This window comes from Condylura cristata, unplaced genomic scaffold (assembly GCF_000260355.1).
Source record: "Condylura cristata isolate star-nosed mole 26May11 unplaced genomic scaffold, ConCri1.0 scaffold00002, whole genome shotgun sequence".
Lineage (NCBI taxonomy): Eukaryota > Metazoa > Chordata > Mammalia > Eulipotyphla > Talpidae > Condylura > Condylura cristata.
The window spans coordinates 55,947,262-55,970,517 of record NW_004567103.1 but is presented as its reverse complement, the minus strand read 5'-3'; the positions used below and the strand labels follow the sequence as shown (position 1 = coordinate 55,970,517).

General features: G+C 41.5%; 1 protein-coding gene across 5 annotated transcripts in view; it reads right to left on the bottom strand.

Moving 5' to 3' along the window:
- The window catches only part of ACVR1 (activin A receptor, type I), a 122,916-nt gene that overhangs the window by 18,752 nt on the left and 80,908 nt on the right, over positions 1 to 23,256 (bottom strand). For all 5 annotated transcript variants that reach the window (XM_012728647.1, XM_012728658.1, XM_012728653.1 and 2 more), the window contains 4 exons: positions 11,743 to 12,006; positions 9,304 to 9,515; positions 5,660 to 5,759; positions 2,153 to 2,299 (listed from right to left, as the gene is read on the bottom strand). In XM_012728647.1, coding sequence (XP_012584101.1) covers positions 2,153 to 2,299; positions 5,660 to 5,759; positions 9,304 to 9,515; positions 11,743 to 12,006 — 723 coding nt within the window. The remainder of the gene's footprint in view (positions 1 to 2,152; positions 2,300 to 5,659; positions 5,760 to 9,303; positions 9,516 to 11,742; positions 12,007 to 23,256) is intronic.

Below are 23,256 nucleotides of genomic sequence, written 5' to 3'. Positions count from 1 at the left end.
GCCTGAACAAGCCCTTCCTTCAATGAGTCTCAGATCTTACAATCTTCTTAAAGGATGTGCACCTGCCTGTTAAGAGTATTTCTGGTATTTAAAGTAAGTGCTACTTGTACAGCAAGGCTTCTCATACAACCAACACCTTATTCACTGCTCAGTCACAATGTGTTCCGGTGTCAGAGGGAAAAATGAAACATTCCAGGGTCATTTTGAATTTTTATCTCATCCCGACTCTAGACACTAATGCATAACTACACCTCTGTATGATCATACAGAACTACAGGGAAATGTACAGAACCACAGTTAAGTGTTAGATGGCCAGATGCCATTCTCACTTCCACTGTTTAATCTGCTGAGTGATGTTACCCTCTGCTGGTTAAGAGTCTTCTGTTTTCACATCAGTTAAAAGTGGGAAAGCGGGCCCTCCCTGGTGGTGCAGCAGGTAAATGCAGCACTAAGAAGCTAAAGCCACTTCAGCATGAGTTTGATCCCCACCCCGGAAGTGATCCACATGGCACGGCAGACCTCTCCTGAGCTACTCAGCAGTGTACTTCGTCAGTTGGCCTGTTCTGCTCCCCACTCTGTCTCCAGTGCAGCCTCGCACCCCCTGCAATTCTGGCCTGTACCTAGTTCTGTATGCATAAATAAATCTTAAAAAAAACGTGGGAAAGCAAGAGTACAAAGAGTACAGAGCCTCCTTAAAAGCACGGTGAAGGTTAAATGAGAAAATACAAAAAAGCACTTATGACAGTGCTTACTACATAGTACTTAGTCGTTATTCTTGTCACTATTTCCACTGCATATGCACATAATGGCAACCCAAGCAGTGTAGGCTAAGAAAGAGAGACAAAGTGAGAATGTGAAAATGCTCAATAAAGTCCACAGGAAAAAGTAGAAGGGAAACAAGAAGTTTTAATGGAGGAAGTGTGGCTGGAGGATGGGGTAGGGCTAGTGGGTGATCAAGAACAGCATGTGGCTTAGCGACCTGCATATAGGGTAATCTCAAGGAGTGGCCAAGACTGGCACAATTGTAGAGGAAGCTCCACAGACACCTTGAGATCCCAAAATAGGGAGTTAGGAATGCCACGCCGTGTCACAAATGCTACAGGCAACGTGAGAGTCATCAATGACACTTCAAACAGAAGAATCTCAGCTCCCCTGTGGAAGATAATTTGATGTAACAAGATGGATCAAAAAGGACAGACCAACAGCAGTCATACAAATGAGGAAGATGAGTGATAGCTAGGACCGGAACAGGAAGGGAACAATCAACAGCAATTGGGAAACTTCTAGAGGGAACACACCACCATATTGTTAAAGCAAATAATAACTGTCAACCATTATTTACAGACATTGACTCAGGTTTAATACTAAATTTGGCAAGGGTGGAACAGAAGTAATTCTAGTAACAGCCTTCCTATAAGCCAGGCCTAATCCAATAGCCATAAAGTGGCCAACACTCTCCTGTACAATAATAAATTTTAAAGAGACTCGATGCCCTCTATTAAAGAAGCAATGTGGGCAGTATCCATGTATGTGTATTAATATGAACACATTGACAGAAATTTTTAAAAATACAGAAGTCAGCAAGCACACGAAAAGCCTCACCCTTTGCTTCCATAGCTGTATTTCAATGGGCTCTTCACATATTTCACAAATGTTTCCAAGCTTTAGTTTCCAAATTAAAATGTATGCTAAATCCCTCTGAAAATCTGGGCTTTAAAAAACTATGCCTAGTTTAAGGGAATGTGCATTTAATTATGATGTCCCTGGGAGCTGTGAATCTCTAGGAAATCATCCAAAGATCGTTCTTAGTTTGATTCAAGTAATAAATATTCAAGAAGGATGGGGTAAGTAGAACAACCAATGAAGCCTTGAAATGAACAATATGGGGCAAACTTTTGTTTTAAATAAAGACCTCCAAAATAAGAATTAGCAGTAACAATCTCCCTCTCATCAGCCAGAGAATCTTCAAAACTTATTTACAGATTTAAACAATTAGTGTCCAAATGAAATTAAACAGTGTATAAATGCTGATGTGATGTATCACATTCCAGGAGCGATTCCCTAGTTCACACACACCAAAGCAAAGAAGGCAAAGGTAGACACTTAATTCTTTCCAGATACAATAAGTGAGGGGACTAATCCCCATACTTACCTAAGATATTTTCATGCCTCAGCATCACAGTGTTGTACAATTCTGTTTCCCTGAACCATGACTTCTCATCCCGGGAGGAAAAGATCTTCACGGCGACATTCTCTCCCTGCCAGCTGCCCCTCCACACCTCTCCATACCTGCCTTTCCCTGTGGAAACCAACACAGCGGTGACTGAATAAACTTCAGGCCTGCAATCTTCACCCACCCAGTGTTTATTCTGAAAAACTCAGTTCAGGCACGTAAGTACCACAACCTTTTTTTGCCTGAAAAACTCAGTTCAGGCACGTAAGTACCACAACCTTTTTTTGCCTGTAAAACTACTCAAAAAATTTAAGGTAGAACCTGCCCTTTCTACCACCCTACTGTGATAATAAAACACCCTCCCTTGGTATCTGCATCATACAACTAACTGCTAATTAGTGTTTACATTTAAATTCCTTTACTAAAAGGTGCAGAGCACTTACGATTTTTAAAAGCCTAAGAAAGTAAAATTTGTTAAACACTGAATAGCTTACTTGACTCCACGCCTTCATGTAGACTCTTCATTGGTGTTTTCTAAGAGTCCAGATTTGTGAGTTTGCACATGCATCTCTGGTTTTTTACAAAGGAAACAACTGGGTTTGAGGTACATTTTCTGAACAATTTTATAAAACACAGGCTGGAAGAGATGGACAGCCAGCTACTGCTGTCACAAAGGATTTCTTGGCAGGGGATTTGCGAAATCTTAAAACAGAGAATCCCAGAACAGTCCTGATTTCTGCCATTGGTGGTGGGTCTCTGCTAGTGAGACCATCCCCGGGATGCCACCAGTGGCTACCTGGAGAAGCCAGCTTTCAAACTATGCAGACTCTAGTGGGGAGCTGCTCTGGCTGGGGAGTACCCCTCCTGCAGCGGCAACACAACTGTCAGCTTGTCAAGTGCGTGCTCACGCTTCCGTTCTTCGCTTTAATTATAGGTAGGGGCGATCAGGGAGGTTGGGAGGAGGTAATTACCATGAGACTATGGGGATCAACATGGGGTGTAATTAAGGGTAAAGACATACTCAGCACCTAGATAATGAGGCAGCAGGAGCCACCCTTGCTGGGCAGTGGGGCTTCCTACCAAAGCAAGTGGCTGCTGGGAACCACAGCTTGTAATAAGCAGCTGCAGCACCATCTGCATCCACAGGAGCACAGTTCTCTGCTGAAACACTAAGCCACTGAGAACCCAAACAAGAAGAAAGGAGGCATGTCTTAGCAGGTGACACACCTGAAATAGAATCAAAACTGCTCAATCTGCATCCTCTTAGATCAACACGGTTCCTACTGAATACCAGTGACTAACCCAAAAGGAAATATGGCAGGAAAGTGGTCACTACGGGTCACTGTCAGGTTACAAAAATACAATTTAGTGCAGGGCTGATTTTTAAAAAAATTGTAGCCACTGCCTAGCATTTGTAGGATAAGGTGAAAAGTGAGCACTAAGATACTACAAAATCAGCTGCTACAAATTATATGTTAGCCTTTGCCTGCTGTTGATCCCATTCCCTATCTTTATTTGCCCTTTGGCTTCAAGGTCTCATTGGCAAAGACAAAACATTGCAAAGACTTTGCTGATACTAATATAAAGTTGCCTTAAGAAAATAGCCATGGATGTCAAGGTAAGTAGATAAAATTAAAGGAGAAACTTATTTCAATGTTTTCAAGTTGTCAAGTGCTTTTTACAAAGGCAACTTTTTGCTAAATTCCCCTATAAACAGAAAGCAGAGCTGCCCAAAGGCCCTAGTGATAGAGCCTTTATAAAGCAGATCCCCTGACAATTGGGTTTTGTTTATCATCTGGAAAGGACAGATTTAGTACAATTTCCCACATTTTGAACCTAAAAGGAGGATATACTAAGTCGTCATAGCCTAGATCTTATTCAAGGCTGTACTGAATGGACACAAAGAATTATTGTTCTCATTAATATATATACCATTAATATATATACCACTAAACCAACACAATGATATAGTTAAATTTATACTATTTTCAAGCATGCTGAAGGATAGCTACACAACCAAAAACTGTGTATATTTGTCAAAGTGCAATATTATTTTGCCTTTGGGCTCGGAGTCAATCTCTGAGAACTGGTTCTGAGATGCATGTTGCTCTGAGAGCAATGAGTGGCCATGAGACACGAGGGTGGGGTAAGCGAGAGGGGGACATGCCCAGGTCCCCTTAGTCATAACAAACAGGATGCTCGCTGGCACAAGAAGACAGTCCTGATGGGATGCAATGAATACGTGTGGGACCGTTTCATGGTTATTTCCTCTACTACATAGGAGAACTGTGTATTGGGGGGGGGGGCTAGTTAGAAACATCACAGTCACTACAGAGCTAGAAAAAAGGCAACAGGATCCTGCTGGATGTCTGCAGCCCCTGTGGCAGAGGCTGCTTGTATCACCTTTGTCTGTCCCCCTGTCCACTATGGAGTTTTGGGATATCCTTGTTTTCAATGAAAACAGGAAACTGAAGGATAAATAGCAATGGTAGGAACAGCTTATGACAACCAGCCACCTGCCAAAAACTCAAATTCCAGCCCAAAGAGACCTGGAGAGCTGGGAGGCAGGTAAAAATGCTGCCGAGTGCTGCTGTCCTGGGTGCCGCCTGAAAGGAAATTAAATGGAACCATCCTGTCACTTGCAGATACCTACAATATACGAATCAGGAGTTAAACACATTCTATAGCATCTTCCTAGAAGGCAGCCCAGCAATATATAAAAGAAGCAATATATTAATAAAGTAAGTAACAAATTATAACCCAGTAGACTCAATCCTGGGAACTTATTCTGGGCACTCAAAAGAAATGAGCAATGTATGCACAAACTTTTTCAAGTAGTATTGTTAAAGTTATTCCACAGACTCTGTACACAATTTTTTAAATTAATTGTGATGCATACAAATACATGGAAATATGTATGAGCTTAAAACTGAAAAAAGGGGACACAAGTTATATACATACTGTGCTTACATCTACATATAAATGTGCTCATATATGGGAAAATATGAGAGGCCACAGAGAAATGTATATAGATGGTGTTTAAATAAAGCAGTTTAAAGTTAGCTTTGGTACAGTTGGTTTCATTATTTTTAAAGGCAGGCAAAGAGAGTGATTACAGGATTGCAAAAAAACAAGTTATTGTCCAAAAGTCTACTTACCTCCAATCATTCAATACTGACAGTCCAGAGCAACCATGCTAATTCATTTTCAAGCACACCAATCATCCCAAAGGCTCTACTTGTAAACAAGAGCTTTTGACTAGGCATTCTCTAGCCTAACTAGTGATACCTTCCACTGATAAGAACTTGCAACAAGTTCAGGTGCTCCGAGGAGTCATTCCACATAGATGAACCATGTGGCTACCTCACAGCTCCTGATACTTAACATGCAGCAGAAAACAACAAACAGGGTTTTCAACTTCCACCCCACATTAGCAACCACAACTAACAGTACATAGAGCCCACCAAGAAAAGGGGTGAAAATTACCAACACACTCCAACAGCGTAATCTGACGAGCCACTGTTCTTTGTACCAGAAAAGGAAGACCAGAGCCACTTCCTGATGTACACGAATGATCCAGTAAGTCCTGTGGTTTAAAATAAGGGGGGAAAAAAATGAGGAACACTCCCAATTCAGTGTGAACAGCCTGGCCTTGACTGTGCACAGATGTGTGCATGGGATGCCCCACTGCACAAGGATTTGCTTTATATTCTAGGAAGACCAGACGCTATCCCTGTCCCAATACATGGTAAGTTTTTCTGAGGGATTGGTCCTTTCTAGCACTAGGAGTTTTAGAACAAACTAAATAATGAAAGAAGTTGAGCGGACGAAACAGAAGATGCAAATTAGAAAGACAGCCCAAATGCTAAGCACAGGGGGAGCGAAAGATGAGGAAGTGGAGCAAAAAGGGGAAAAGGCCTTCAATTCCAACAGCTGGTGTAATTTACCACTCTCCGCTCTGCTCATAAATATCTGAGGATCCACTTCAGTTGATACAGCAACTAAGGAACTCCAGTAAGGAATAAACAAACGAGGAATAAGGAGCAAATGGCCCTCAAGCTGTTTGTACTGGGGAGATACCGATGGCAGATGAGGATACTCAAGCAGAGAGGGCCGACCTGGACAGGACCTCCTTTTTAGGTGGGTGAGAACATGACAGTCACAAAAGGAATACAGTCACAAAATGGACACCTATGTGTCATTTGGATGTGAAATAATCACAAATCAGAGAGAGAAAAGAAAAAGAATTTACATTAAAAATATAAAACCATACCCTGAATCTATTTTTTAAAAAAAGATGGGGGGCGGGCTCTTCCTGGTGGCGCAGTGAGTTAAAGCACTGCACTAAGAAGCTTAAGTCACTTCCGCATGAGTTCGATTCCAACCTGCCCCAGAGGAGATCCACATGGCATGGCAGACCTCTCCTGACCCACCCGCTGCTCCCCTCAGCAGTGTACTTCACTGATCTGCCTGTTCTGCTCCCCATTCTGTCCCTGGTGAATTCTCTCACCCTCCACATCTCTGGCCTGTACCACAGTTCTGTATGAATAAATAAGTAATCTTAAGAAAAAAAAAATAGGTGGGGGGAGATTATGAAAAAGATTCTCAATTATTTCATTTATAAATTTTTCCTTCCTTTTCAGGATTAGCATAGGCACCTTTTCGTATTAAGAATGGATGGCCTGTCATAAACAGGCCTAGTGAGGGTAGGCTTCAGGAGTGCTGAGCCACCATTCCCCAAAGCCGCCCTTTCCCAAACATTTTAGCTCGTCTGCTAAAGCAATACATTGGTTGGAATTTCATCTTCTTTTACTTTCTCTGAGCACCACTGTGAAATACTGTTGATCAGCAAAATTACCAAAAGCTGAACATCCAAAGGAAGAAATTTAGAATCCTTAAAAATCACAAAATGGATAATCAACAAGAAATTGAATGTAGATGAAACAGTTTCAAATCTCCCTAACCATTCTCTTTTGCTATTCTTTTTTCTCTTCAGTCATTCACTTTCTTTTGAGAGAATAACTCTGAAAATTAAACTAATGTGCTATTCTTTCATAATGTATAATTCTGGCTATAAACCTAGTTCAGAGACTTGAAAGAGACGAAGGAGGGGTCCAAGAAAGACTAACAAATATCTAGCTGCTTCAAATTCTGGATCACAAGACTTCATTTTCACTGTATAGGAACTATTTACTCATGTTTGTTTTGTTGAATCATAGGCATGACAATATTAAATAGTCAAGTATGTAAGTAATATTGATAACCTGTTCAAAACAGTATTCTTTACTATGCTGTTATATCATGATACACTGTGACCTAACATGGCCTGATTACACTGAAGTATAATCCATTCCATTTTCAAAATTACAGAAGCTATTTAAACAGTAATTTACACTGGATAGTTCTAGCACTGTCCATGGTAATTAGTTATGTTAGCCAATTTGAGGAATGAAGTTCTGACTAATCTATTTTAGAATCCTGTTTTGCTTTTGTTAAAATTCAGTCTTGTGTCTTTCTGTGAACTCAAAAAATGCACTTAATCTTCCTGAAAACTTAAAATCAGCTTTAAACTACATTTCGAACACTTAAAAAAAATTTCTCTGCTGTTTGAAACAGAAATGCCCTTCCATCTTCTTTCTCAGTTTGACTGTGCCACAAGCAGGCAGGTTAAAGGAAAGTAAACAGGGTCCTTTTCCCTTTTTTTCCATAGCAAAAAATGACTAGTGGCCCAGTGATGGTGCAGGCAGGAGAATGGGGTAGACTATATCAGTCACCACCAAATGCACCTGCAGGGCTGATCCAGGTGTTCTACTTGGGCTTTCAAGGGCAAGCAAGTGTCCAGCAAGAGGGCACTGTGTGACAGGACTAACTCCAGAACTACCATACCTTTCAGCTCAACACTGATGATCTATGTGATGCATGTACACCAGGACTCAACACTGATGATGTAAATGGTGCATGTCACAGCATGAAATAACAGGAAATCATTTAGAAAGGTATTGTCTTGATTGCACTTCACCTCATCAGATTTAAGGACAGAGTCTTCATGTGGTACTGACAGGTCTTTCGTACCTCTCATACACTCCCTAACCCTCCTTTTCCAGAGCAGGCATCAAGCTCAGTACAATATCCCCTTAGCATGGTATTACTTCTCTTTTGCACTTTATGGAAACCTATTTATAGCAAGTGATTCCCTTTTCTTAAAATTTCTTTAAAATTGATACTTGACAGTTTTAAGAAGTAAAAAAAAAAGGCAATCACTTTTTAGTGTGATTTCATCATTTTAAAATAAAGCAAGAGTAATTTTTAAAGCAGTGACTACAATGATTTCCAACCCTGTGCTTTCCACTAGGGTAGCTACTAGCCAGATGTTGATCCTGAGAAATGAAATGTTGCTAGTCTAAAGTGATAAACACTGTAAGTGCAAAATACACACGAGATTTTGAAAACTTGGTTTAAAAAAGAGAAATCTTTAATTCTTTATGATTATATGTTGAAATATATATATATGTTAAATACATTCCAAGGACTGAAATCACCTGGGGGTTTCTTATAATTTTCTTTTTAAGGTGGCTACCAGAAAAATTTAAATTTCCTATATGGTGCACACATTTCTCCTAGCCCATACTGGTTTAACCAAATAATTGCACTCCACAAGGGGGCAGCACAGGAGCATGAAAAATTTAATGGCTTTTTTGGGTGTCGAGTTTTAAAATCTTCAATTACAGGGTGTTGAAATAATCTTAAAGCGATTTTTAATGTTAAGCAAAGGCATTGAAAAAACACTCTTACTACTAAAATTAGAGTACCATAAACTCCAAGTCACCCCCAAATAACAGGCAACTATTCTGTCCCCTTTTATTCCCCGCAGAAAAAGAACCTCCAAGTAACTACTAAAATATATTCAGAATACCTCATCCATTTAATGAAATGTCTAGTCTAAAACAAGTGTCCTCACATAGGACAGGACTAACCAGGTATCAGCATACGTTTGCTTAGGACTAAGCAGGCAGCAGTATGTGTCCACACTGCCCAGTCATTGGTTAGTCAGTGATGCTACACTAATACAAGGATGTGTCTTCGGTCATCTATCTACACGACACCTGGGGTTCCCCGCAGTCACAACTTACTGCTAGAGTGCTGTCGCCAACATTGGTGGTGATGAGCCCTTCAATGGTGCCGTATTCCACATCTCTGGGATTGAGACGTTCCTGGTTGCGCCTCTTAAATTTTCGGAGAGCAACTCCCAGTAGGCAAGCTAGCAGGCATACTGCAAACACGACGGACAGAATAATGAGGCCGACCTCCAAGTGGAAATTCTGTGTTCCAGGAAACGATTTCCCTGGAGAAGAAGATAATTGGCTGTAAGCATCACTTCTGCTTATTATTGAGGCATAACCAAGACCCTAATAGGTGGTTCCTGATACTGACCACACAGTCTCACAAGTCACAAAGTGTTAAAACTTCCTAATACCTGGCTGATTCATTTAGACACAAGTGGAGTTTGAAAAATTCCACTGAGAACCAACCATGTTGATGCATATAAGTGAACTGCTATTAAAATACATTGTACTATCCAAATCTCTGGTACTTCATTTTTTAACTTTTAGATTTGATCTATAAAGATATTTATGGTCAAGCCCTTAACAGGCAGACATTATGCTGTCCTATTTTGAGAGAAATTGCTGAATTAAAAGCAATGTATCCATCCAACTTGTGGTCTCATCATTGTAATCTCACTGATCTTTTTGCATCATGATTTCTACTTAGGACCCTCGTTGGCCCACCTGTTCACTCAAAACATTCCTGCATCAATTCATTCACTTCCCTAATCACTCATTCACTCTGTTCAGACATTACTATTTGCCCATTCAAATGTTCACTTAACACGCACATCAATCAAACAAATATTCAAAAACATTCTGGTTGTCCCGTGAGCGAAATCAAAAGTGAAGATCCATAATTAAAAGATGCCCAAACAATAATCCATTCTGCATTGCTCACTCCTTCAGGATACCACATCTCTCAGCAGTGCTTCACATTTTAGCCTTAGTCTTTTCCACATTCCTCACACCTTCAACCATCCAATCTCAAACTTCACTTTCTTTGAATATTTAATTTTCCAAATCCAAATGAATCAATGACTTGACACTATAGAGTACATATTGCATGTACAATAAAGTGTAAAACTAATTATATACAACATTAAATTAAAAATAGTGTGTTTGCCTAATTAAATCCCTTAAGTTAAAAAAAAATAATAACACAAATTTTCTACAACTCAGGATCTAGCAGAGTGTTCTGAAGATTAGGAGCTTTTCAAACTGTACATGTAACTTGTATATCAACATTACTTCATGTCCATCTACACTATCAAGAACAATTTGGCACGTGAAGTTTAAGAGTAAAATGGATCCATCAAATTCCCTTTAGGGCTCCTCCTTGGTGGCGTGCAAAGGGTTAAAGTGCAGCACTGAGAAGCTGGCAGGGCCTCTTCCCTAGGAATTCAGAGGTAATGGTGGTGACCCACATGGCGCAGTAGACCTCTCCGGTCTTGCCTGCTGCTCCCCTAAGCAGTGTACTTCGCCAATCTACCCATTTTGCTCCCCACTCTGTCTCTGGTGAGTCCTCTCACCACCCCTGCACCTTTGGCTTGTACCCAGTTCCGTATGCATAAATAAATAAAATCTTAAAAAATACCCTGTAACTACTTTAATACTTGATCTCTCTTTTTAAAATCTTCTTTTGGCATTCAATCCTATTCGTGGATCAGACTTTAACCTTTTCTATATGCCTGCAGTCAGTACCATCACTTTAAAAATTGCTGTTAACAGATCCTGTGTCATTGTTTTTCTTTTTTCATTTTCAGTCTTCCTTCTTGCTAGCTGATCTTTATGGCAGTAGATGTACTTAAGCAGTCCTTTCTGCTCCAATTTTTGTGTTGTTTCTTCTGTTCTGAGTGCAAAATTGAATAGCTGTACCTATTAAAAATGTGCTGGTCGAGTAATTTGACCTGCGTGAATCTGCATTACTATTTGTGGGATAGTTGAGATATGATTTAGGACTCAATAGATGAGAAAAGAATTTCAGAGCAAGATTAATCTTCATTGGATATGGAATTCAGGTACAGTATAGAGAAGATTCCACAAAATCAACAAAGTTCATGAGATGTCTCATCCATCCAGTTATAAATCACTGGAAATCAGATATGGGACATCAGGTTAGTGAGTCTTGATCTTCTTCCTCAGAAGGAATAAAGGCACTGGCATTCCATTCAGGCACTCGAGTCTTACATTGCATTTTCCTCCTTTGACACTCACATGAGAGAAGAGTATTTTAGCAGAACTGTTTTATAACTTATGATCGACTCCGTAACAGAGAAGGAAGCTGTTTACCTGCTTAAGACACCTAAGAGGAATCTGGTCAGCCAAGCCATAGGAGGTCACCATCATACTCAACTTTCTGAAAAATGTCCATCTTTCTTGTAGCTACTTACAGCTTTCACCTACACTGAATCAGGACAACACTAACAAAACTCATGATCTAGAAATAGAAAAGTTCATGGGCACCTTTAGTGGGCAGCTGAGCTGTGATGTTCCTGTTACACCAGTCCCCTTGACAGCATTCCACGGCTTGGCCAGGTGACGGTGGGGTCTTGCAAGTCATCTTCCCCTGCTCATAGACCTGGAAGCAGCCTTTCTGGTACACATGGAAGCCATCGTTTATGCTCAGCGAGGAAAAGCACTGCTGGCCTTCACAGTGGTCCTCATTCCCACAGGAGAGTCCTTCACATACACACATGTAAAGTTTAGGGTTTACCTTGGGCTTCTCATCTGTAAAAGAGAGAAAGCAAGAGAGAAAAGTTCACAGGATGTAGCCCCTCTGGGGAATAACAGTTTCTCCAAGACCCTTACAGACATCTTAACCAAACAGAAGATGGGCTAAGTATCACCATTGGCCATGATGTGCTCATTCTGTATCTCACTCAACCAGTCACCATGTAACAGTCACTTCTCAATAAGTGGATTTATCTGCATAAGCTATATACTGTGATCCTAGTCAGCCAAAGACTGCTCATCACATGTCCAGAGACTTCTGAAAATGAACTTCTCCCACTGTGGCTTTCATGTTACTCTCTCTGCTTGATGGACTCTTCATACCCTAATGTTAGCATCATATTAAGATGATTTACTAGAACCTGATGCTTGCCATTGCTCTTTCATGTTTAAAAAAAAAAAAAAAAGGCTCCTAAATGTATGGCAGTTGTTGGTGACACCAGTTGCTACTGGTTCTATTTAGATCTCCATCAACTAGCCATGCCAGGAAAGCTGGTCATCCTGCTGTTATATAATGTTTCTGAAATTTACTTACTCAAAAAATTTACAATACCAGTCCATTTAAATCCATATTCCCAATATTGTCTACTAGATGACTATAGTCATCTTACAAGTAGTAACACTAACATTTTTATGTTAGTTACTATAGGAGTTCAGAGTTGCTCTAACATTTCCAACTGTCAGAAAAAAAGAAAATGCCATTTGATTACTGAAGATGCAGGCACAAGGGGAAAAAAGGAATAAAACAGTGTCTGAACGATTAGGGAACAGGAAGAACCAAAGGAGTAGCCTGCACCTGCTGGGTCCAAAGTGTAAGGAAGAGAGACAGAAATGTATCCACAGTGAAGAACACAATGTCCCATCTCCTGAATGCTTCTTTCTTAAAACACTCGTTTGCAATATCATTTTCCAAATCACTCTTTTCTCCCTCCCTTGCAAGAATTAGTTCAGACTTGCTGGTTCCAACAGTTTCCATGAGTGGGGAAGTCAAGTGAAGAGAGATGTAGGCAGCTAAGTCCCTGAGGCCACTGATCATTTAGCTAAGGCCACATTCACCCAAGCACTGGTCACATAAGGAAATTCCTCTCCTGGGTTCCCTCTAACAGCACAGACAAGCTGCTTACGAATCCTTGAACCCTCTGTGAAATAACTGCTTCTTTATTAAAATAACAGGTCGGATGGCTGTGCTTTCAAGAGGAGATCTTAAGGTAAGGTCTTTGAATATGTCAGGTTCATTTACACAGATCTATGTGGGTATGTGTAGAGATGTGGGTTATTTCAAAAAGAGAAAAGCATTCTTAATCTCTCTTCTTCCCTCTTCAAAGAAGTGAAAAATAGTTCACTGCCCACTGGACTGTGGGTGCCTCGTCCCACAGAGTAAGTGTATGCAGACACAGACACAGCTTTCTATTTATAACTGACTGGCTAGTTCTTTTGAAAACCACAAGGGGCTCATCCAAGAGCAAAGACCTGCCTGAAAGCAGAAAATCCAAAATAGCCATTGACCGTGTATGTATGTCACCAGTCTCACCCCTGAGAATCAAGTCTACAGACATTTTTTTTTCAGACATTTTTAATGAGAAAAAAAAATTAAAGATTTTATTTATTTGTGCATACAGAACTGGGGTACAGGCCAGAGGCTCAGGGGAGGCGAGAGGCTTTGCCAGAGACAGAGTGGGGAACAGAACAGGCAGATGGAGGACCAGTGGGCGGGCCAGTAGAGGTCTGCCACACCATGTGGTCACCTCCGGGGCAGGCGGGAATTGAACTCATGCAGAAGTGGCTTTAGCTCCTCAGTGCTGTGCTTTAACCCGCTGGGCCAATGAGCAAAAATTTTAATGAGCTAGAAGATAGTTTTTATTTTCCTTGAGAAATCCAAAAGAAATTCCAGTACCAATCTATTTCCCTGAGGATGAGAAACACGTCTCTGTTGACATCATTCAATACAAAGTTTATACTTGCCCAAACCAGTTGAAAGATAGCATTTCTAGGGAGTCTAGACATGCTTGTCACTCAAATGGCAAAAGGCTGGGCTGAGGGCTGCCAGCCATGCTGCCCAACAGGTGATAGCTTTGCAGAGAGAAGTGAATGGACTGGTATAAGGGAGGCTGATGGTGTCCTACTGATTTAATATCTACAGCAGGGTTTTAAAAAAGTTTACCTTAAACCTATGCAATAATATAACCAATATAAATTTGAAAAACAAACATTTTAAAACCCTTAATTTTTTAAGTCACATGGATCCAATGATGCCCAACTCATCAAATTGGGGGGTGATGGATTACTATGGGGCTATAAAAGTAAAATGAAAATTAAATAGGATAGTAATGCTTCACGGACTGACAATGAATTGGTTTTTATAAATTAGTCAACTCACTGAACCTATAATCCTCTAGAAACAACAACAAATACTAGAACATAAAGGACTCCAATCCTATGAAAATGGTAACAGGGTAACTAACAATGACACCTTATAGTTATATTCAAATATCAAATATCATTTTTTAAATAAATGTCATAAAAATAACAAAATAACAAGTTTTCTAATGTGCTGTCAAAGTGAACTGTGCTTTTAAAGTTGCAGCCCAAAGTGAACTTTAGGTCTACAAATCCAAGGGCACTGTCTTTCCAAAGTCTCTAGCTTTGACAGGAACTGGGAATAGTCTGACAAATGTTTGGACTCTAACCTAAGAGAATTTTGCCAGAACTAAGCAGGCTCAAGAAAGTACCATGTTTAGTAAAATTCAAAACTCACACTATACCCATGAATTTGGTGTAAATAGGCACAATGGGGTACAGATCTTAATCAGATTTTTATTCTTTGTTCTCATCATCCTCATAAACCTAGTCAAAGGGTTAGTTTGTAAAATAACACCCTCCCTTGCAACTTTGTATTCCTCCTATCATCAGGTACATACTGATGACTAGGAGGTAACTTCAATTCGGTCACTCTTTTCAATTAGGTGTCCAAAACTAGGGTTTTCACATTCTCCCTTCTATAATAAGGAGATAAGAAGAAAAAAAAATGGCATAAGAAAACCATTAACATGTCCTATGAATTCAACCTCTGATGTAAAGTGCTCGATCCAGCCGGTATCCAGTGGGAAACTACAAAACCTTCACCAGCTTCTCTTCCTACTTTGCTTCTCAGCAACATTTCATCTTAATCTGTATGTTCCCACATAATTAGCAAAGGCCTACATGTATCCATTTTTTATAGCATGAATATAAATGAAGAGCCTAAATTCTTAAGGCTGTAAGATGGCCACACGCACGCCTGCGCATACACACAGAAACACATGCATTAGTCAAATGCCGTAGTGGCAATTTCAACCAACAGAGTGGATTAGTCAAAGAATAAAGGATTGTAAGCAAGCATTACTAATTCAACAAAGAAGGTTAAAAGCATGGTAGTAGCATTTACAAGATCTTAATATCCACAATTCTAGGAACACAGCAGGTCTCCAAATGTCCATGACTCAACTTTCAGTCTGGTCAAAATTTAGGAATAATAATCACTGTTGATCTGTGCTATTTAATTGGAGGCAGGCAAGGAAAGATAGTGGGTGAAGGGGGTAAACATCACAAAACCCTTTTTTGTGGCCATAGGTAAAGCTCTGTGGCACTGAAGTTCTCTCTCAGCCATGAAACACATCAGAGAAACACAGCAGGAAACACCAGGGAATGGATCACCACCTTCTGTGACTGGTTCCCAACAGTTCAGACAGGAAGCACCTGACTCTGATATGAAGTATTTTGCATTTGCTTCTGCAAACAACCAGGAAGTGCCCTGGCAGAAGCGCCAAGTCTATTCCACCTAATTGACACTCATTTAAATAATTCAGCTATTTAAATGTCAAGCCAGAGGTATTCCCTCTCTGTGGAGCTCGCCCACATTGTTTGTTCTAAAAGGCACCTCCCGGCATTACTCAGTGTTATGGCTGGCACCGGGTGCCCTTTGTATCACCAGACCCAGGACTGTGAACTCACAGCCTGTCTGCTTGTGACTGGGAGCAGCAGGAAGTTCTCGATAGCGCCTGGGAGGATCCGGGGTAGGTTCCACAAACCAGAGGCACAAGCTTGGAATCCCGGGGGTTCACCACGGCCAAGTCTTTTAAAAGATTTTTCTTGTTCTGGGCGATACTCGCTCACCATCTGGACACACCTACTCTCAAAGCCTAATCTTAGACTGCCAAAGGAAAAGGCAGAGCAAAGAGCATCGCGGGCTTTTTAAGATTGCCCACAGTTTGGGTAATCGTGTGCCTCATAGTAAAAGTGTACACACTTCCACTTTAAGTGGCACTGAGTAACTTACACACTACACACCGACCTATTCCTACTGCACAGGATGCTTTAAGGCAAGATGTTTAAACTGCTTATCATTCTAAAAGGTGCACAAAACCCCACTGTTCCCATTTGACATAAAGAACAAACAAGAAAATGCAACAAGTAAGCCAGCCTGCAGCGAACTGAGATCTCAGGAGTCAGCAAATGGGAAAAGCTGAATTTCTTAAACTCATCTCAAGGTAAAACAAATAACGATGCAGCAGCTATCGCACTATTGTTATCAAGGTTCAATAGCGCTGAACTATGTAGGCTAAAAAAACGAACCCCAAACATTCCTGGATTCCTTCCAACAGTATAAGCTACCCATTCATTTGAGATGGCAGCTTGTATTAGGCTTATAGACGTGGGAGTCCTTCTATCATCTCCTAATCCGAGAGTGCAGTTTGGCACCTCTCCAGAATCTGAAAGCATTTGAGATCTCTGGCATTAAACAAAGGCTTAGAGAAGGATTTTGCAATGCCAGGTATCACTGCCAGCAAGCCTGCGCCGAAGAAATGCAAAGGTCTGTCCTAACTGCCCAGTGAAGAGCACTGGCTGGTCTAACAAGAAGGCAAGCTATATTCTCTGAGATAAAATACTCTCTTGATCAAAATACTCAGGGAGCCTGAATCAGTTTTTTTTTTTTTTTTTTTGATCACATAAACTGATACTTGGAAAGGCTGTAAAGCCAAGAAGATACTATATGTCCTGAGGAGGCCACAATATATTATTAGAATTTTTAAAGCGGCTTAGGAACTTAGGGTTTTTTGAACTCAGGAAGCCTCTAATCCAAATGTTTGTCCTCTAAATGTCCCCCATGCATATAGCATTTCCACTCACATGTTCAGACCTGATTCTCTCTAGCTTCTATTATTCTCAAAATAGACATACAGTGGTTTACCTGCTCTACAAAAGCCCCGTTGAGCTGATCTCTGGCTGTCTCTTCCGCCTCCCCTCAGGTCACCTCAGTTCTTGAAGGGCCTCTTCCTCCTCAGGAACTCAGCTCCCTTAGGAATGGAATTCCCCCATGTAGAATGCTTCCCACCCATGCTGCCAACAACAACTTCACCTACTTATCTCCCCCTCAGACCTCACCTTACATGTTTCTTCCTAGAGAAGATTCTGCTCCCAGACACCAATTTAAAGTAATGCACCTATCTATACTCACATACATGTGCTTGTATCACTGTTAAACGTCCAAATCTTTAATCCAGACTAGGAGCGCCATGAGGGTAGAATGTGGCCTCTTTTGGCTCAGCATTACATATCCCACAGCTGCCTCAGTATTTGGCAAGAGTAGGTGCCTGAGGAATATTTGCTACAGAATGCATTTTCTCTTCACAGAAAGGACTGAGGGGTGGGAAGAGACATGATGCTGGTTTTCAGAGCAGACTGAGCCTATAAAGTCTTTAAATGTCAGCAGAGATCTTAAGGCAAGGCTTAGTCACTGCGCCAGCATGTCTGTGCAAACCACTTCTTCCTAGACAAGCTCGCCATAGCGTCACATCTGTTCACCTACTCAGGCTTACAAGTGTGGAAAATGAGCACTTCTTGTGGTATGGTAGGGTTTTTTGTTTTTTAGAATAAAATGGTAAAATATAAGAGTTCCTAGAATAAGGATTTAATATAGTAATAGCATAGCAGAACTTTCACAAGTGGCTCTTCCTTGGATGATTGACTCGAGGACTTTGGCTCCAGGGTGCCCTGGTGATTGGGATGACCAAACCCATGAAGTGCCAAGGCTACAGTTTAGAGGGTCAGTGCAAGAGCTGGCTACTTTACAGTAAAAAAGATGCCCCTGGTCTTTGCTGCCATGTTTTTTTCCCTATCAGTGAAAATAATGGCATTTTCTGCAGGAAGTGTGGAAGAGAGAATTACATCATTTTCCCCTTCTTGCTTTGCTGAAGGTGATAAGGATTCCTAAGTCATCCTGCATTTGAACTACTGAAGCTGAAAGGGAAAAAAAAAAAGTGCCATCTGTTTATTTTGTGTCTGGGCTGACTCCTTGTCTCTGAAATAATCCCTGTAAATTAAGCCTATTGCAGCAGCCACACCTTCTATTTCAAAGCCAAAAATTTGTCTGTGTTTAAGTGACTAACAATTTAAAGAACCATTGAGGGGTCCTGACTTAAGACAATATTGGTCTGTCTTTTCTGTGCTTTTGGTGATTTCCTGACTGTAGCAAGAACTTAGCTTTAACAAATGCACCATGTCTGTGAAGCAACTCCTTAATATGGAGGAAAATAATAAGCCCTTTCTTCATTTTGAGTCCAAATTTCTTAAACCTCTGCTTCAGAACCAACAAATAATTACAGGTCCGAGTGGAAATTACCCACCAAGAGATTTTTTTTTTTTTAGAAACTAGAAATACTCCCACTCATCATCACCCCCATGTACTGACTATGCCAATGTTTCTGAGCAAAGCTCCATTTCTAGGGAGAGTAACTACCTGAAGCAGGTGGGAGAAATGGCCAAAGAATTATAAACATTTCTCAGAGAAGTCATTCTTTGTTTAGATGGAAAAAGGAAGACTGATACCTATGACAGGTGCCATCTCCATGTCTCAGGCTAGGTGGTCTGGCCACTGCATGAGAGAGGTGTGCCCCCATGCTAACTAGGAAGCACCTGGCTACTCCAGGGGCAGTTTCCCAGCTGGGCTCTAGATGGAAAATGCAGATTTTATAGGAAGCCTTAAACAAGTGTTCTGGATGGGACAGGGCAGAGGAGAAAGAACTCTGGGGAGGGGAGGCTCCAGTGCCCTATTTTCCCTTCTAGCCTTCCTGGCTCTTTATTTTGTCTGTGGGATTCCAGAACCAGGCCTCCAAGGTTGCCAATCTTTGTTCTGGTTACCATCAGCAATCCCTCACACACCCCCGCACCCTTTCTAGAAGCTTTCAAACCACAGAGATAAACCCTTCAAAAGATGGGCAGGGCTCCAATTTGTTGAACAGACAGTCTGAGAATACCAGCCTCTAGGCAGTGTAGCACTCAAAGCTAAAGATGAAAATGTCCAGAATCAGTTAAAAGGTAATTTCTAGACTTCTTTCTTTCTAGCCCAGATGAAGCCAATGAGATAAAGACATCCAACGGTGAAAAACCAGGCATCACAGCTCAAGTTTCTGGAGTACTTCTTCCCTATCTTCAATCTCCCAGTTCACATGCCAAGACCCTTCCAGGCCAGAGCTTCAAGAAAGGTTAGTGAAGAAGGGAATGACATGTCTTCAGTCCCATGGACACATGCCATGTGCATTTGTATTCCAGCCTTTATAGCTCAATCTTTGCTTTCCTTATCTCCTTCCCCCAGCAAGCTAATTAATATGGTCCAGATGAATTTATCATCTCCCAAATCCAATACACCTGGGACTAGTTTATTAGTCATGGACTAAAGATCCTACCATCCCAGTGAGCAGTTGAGCTTCTATCATTTTGTACTAGAGCCCATAGAAGGCTCCAGGTATCTACACTCTGGATAGAAGCAGAAAGCATTTCTTCAGAGTGCTGTGAACCAGAGCTGGCTTCTCAAACACAGATTCCTTCCCCTACAACCTCTGTGGCACAGCACCATTTCCAGCTTCCACAATAATCTTGGGTCTTGGCAGAAGAAAGGCAGCTAAAACTGAGCTATGTCACGAGGCCACGGCAGGAGAGCCAGAATATCTAAAGACAAACCAAGGCGTGAGCAAAATGCCAGAGTTCCCGCAGATTCCTGCTGGCTCCTGTAGCTGCAGCCCAGCACTGACAGCCTAAAGATAACCCAAGTATCTACGAAGGGTCACTTTTAAATAGTAGCTTTAATACCACCAGTCATTTCAGAAGTATTTCCTTCCCGAGCTTGCTTCCATCCACCTCAGCGTGCCAAGCATGCCCAACAATGGCAAGGCTGCTGAGGAGATAGAAGCCCAGAAGGGAATGGAAGGAGTCCCAAAGGGGAACAGACAGCTCCTGACACGCTGAGATTCTATTCTGTGCCCACATTTGAACTGCCAAGAAAGAACAATCTAGCAGAGACAACTTGTAGAAGTGATCTACTGACAGTCATTGTGGATTAAAGAACAGGTAGAAAATTAGACGAAACAGTTAAACTCAATGCCTCCTTTCATAAAGCAGAGGCAGCATAAGCCACAGATGGCTACTATCCAGGAGTTTTATAAGAGAGCCTTTCCCTTCAAGAGAAAACTTAACACTGCTTGGTTGACTGGACGGCAGTCTGGTGGAGTGCTCACTGTGTGGAAAAGACGCCTGGAATCTCGGGCAGATACTGTACATACAGCAGCTACTGTGGCCACCGCTAACCACTGACATGCCAAAGGCAAGTGCTCACGAGAGCCTGCTGCACTTTTTCCTTCTTTTTAATGGCAGGGCCAAAATTCCCCATATATTCCTAGGAGCCATTAGGCTCCACTCACCCCCTCACCTATCCACCAAGTGAGTCCACACTGTCTGGCTGGCAGTTGGCCAGCGCTGGTGTATTAAGGACAGGTGCTCAGTGGGCTATTTTCAGTTGCCATCGGCTCACTCGGGAGCTGCACATGCTCAATCGGCAGGCAAGTTTTGGTCCCACTTCAAGACTGGGCAGCCAAAAGACATACACCTTTCACAGCTGCCAGGGCAACCGGCTGTCCAGTGCTCCTCCCAAGACGGGAGCAATGAAAACAGTGTAACCTGGCCAGCCAACATGCCAGTGAGCAAGCTGTACCTCTCATTTCACTGCCCGGGTTATTCTGAGCTGGGCTTATTGACACTCCATGGCAACACAGGAACAAAGGGCCAGCGAGAGGGATTTAAATGTCTTGCAAAAGTTGCTAGAAAAGTCAGCAGCTCAGGCTTCTGCTTTCAGAATAAAAGCAGCAGTGGGATTATTATTAGGTTTTTGTTATTTGCAACTGTTGGTATTATTATTTGAGAACCACTGTAATAAAGGTCTCCTCTTTGCACGCAGGCTCTGTTTCTGTTTTGTTGTGTTGCCACCATTAAGTTGCTGTAGTTGGGGTGGCTTTGAAAAGCACGTGGGCCTGGCTGGCCCAGCACTGCAAGAGGATTCTTTCTTTCCCCCTTATATCTTTAAGCTTGCCATGACTTATGATCCCCTTCCACCACACAACTCTCTCAAAACACAATCTTCCAGTACCCACTCATGGCCCTCAAGATACAAGGCAAACATTCAGCACCAGGCTTGCTGGGTTAGTAGGACCTCTGCCCATCCCTCCTTGAGACTCTTGCTGATTTTCTTGTCCCAAACTCAGGATAGTCTCTGAAAGGACACGCACTCCTTTCATCTCCTCCACTTCGTCAGCCCTTTCATCTCAACATTACTCTTTTGCTATTACAATAATTAGCATTATTGTAGCTATAATGATTTATTCATTCACATGTCAAATATTCACTGAACACCAGCTACAGCCAGACACTTAGATACCGAGGATAAAACTACAAACATCAAGTCACAGGTTCTCACACTCCAGGACTGACTACACATTATTTATTGACTCCTCACAACCACCCAGTTATGCATGCTGCTGCTGCAGTGACAGAACCCGGTAAAGGAAGTAACAAATGCAGAAGGTCAAAGAAAAACACTGGCTTACACCAGTGTTTGACTCTGTCTCTCAAGACTTGGCCAACTGCTTTCCCTTCAGTAGATATGCTCCGACTGTCACTAGCAACACCATGTACCTACCAAAAATTACCCTCTTTACAAAACTGATCTTGTGAAGGGTATGAACTAGGACATGATGTTAAAGATAAAGACAAACCACGACTAAGTAACTCTCTATCGGAGTCTGCAAAATTATATGTCACAGGAGTCAAATTCTAAGTTGAACTTTGGCTGCCCCCCCATCTATTCAGTCATTTAAACTTGCCTGAATTAGATAGTTTTATCATTCAAACTGGACTGGTGTAGGTACCTGAATTCAGAAGATAAAACGAATGCAGCCAAACAATAACAACAATGATAAAGAAAGAGATCGCTCTTGAGTTTTGTTTCTTTTTTTTTTAAGTGGAATTTTACCACCTCCTACCCAAGAGGAATTTTTCATTTATCCTCCTACTCCTCTCTCCTTCCCAAATACAGATATCACCAGAAAGTCCATGTTCTGCTCTAACCCATAACAAGGAATTAGATGGAGCATTACATGGATCTAGGAAACACCCTGCTCCCAGAGCTCAGATTCAGCTGATTAGAATCAGGCAGCAGCTGTTCCAATGTTGTGACCAAGGCTGAGAGGGTGCAAATGTAAACTTCCCTCTTCCTGTCAAATCACCAGCTTAGAGAGGGAAAGGACGGTTGGACTACTTAATATTGTTGTTTTAAAAAAGGCAAATAGAAGATTCCAGATCAACTTCACTGGAAAAAACACCTATGAACCTAAGGTTGGAGCTTTCACCTCAGCACAGCAAGGGCTCTGAGAGGCAAAAGGAATTGCTTTTTCTAAACGATGGGTTACTGGCCATTTGTGAGTAGTGAAACTAGCTTAGTGGTGGTTCAAGGCAAGGCTTCTTTCTTTTTAAGTGAAATAAAACTGAATAAAACACATACATTAAACACAGAATAACTGCTGTTTCATGAAATTTTTAGATGTGCACCCGTCCGATTCTAAACTGAGTCACAGTGAAAAGTCTGAAAGCCACCCCGCCCTGTGTCTTACATTATCGTGGAATCTACATAAATTCTGAGTAATTATGACGATTACACATAATCATTATCCTTGGAAGCCCGCCTGAGGTCATGCTGGGCTACAGAGAGAACTGGGAGGACAGTTAGCAGTATTTGGGGAGCTGCAAATTAATTTTAAAATATGTTTTGTTTTTCTTGGTATTTATCTTTTTCAAGAGTGAGAACTGCACATGTGACATTCCTACAAATCTGCCTCACTGGTGTTTCCATTAAGAGAAGACAGTGACCATCCTGTCACTCTTGAG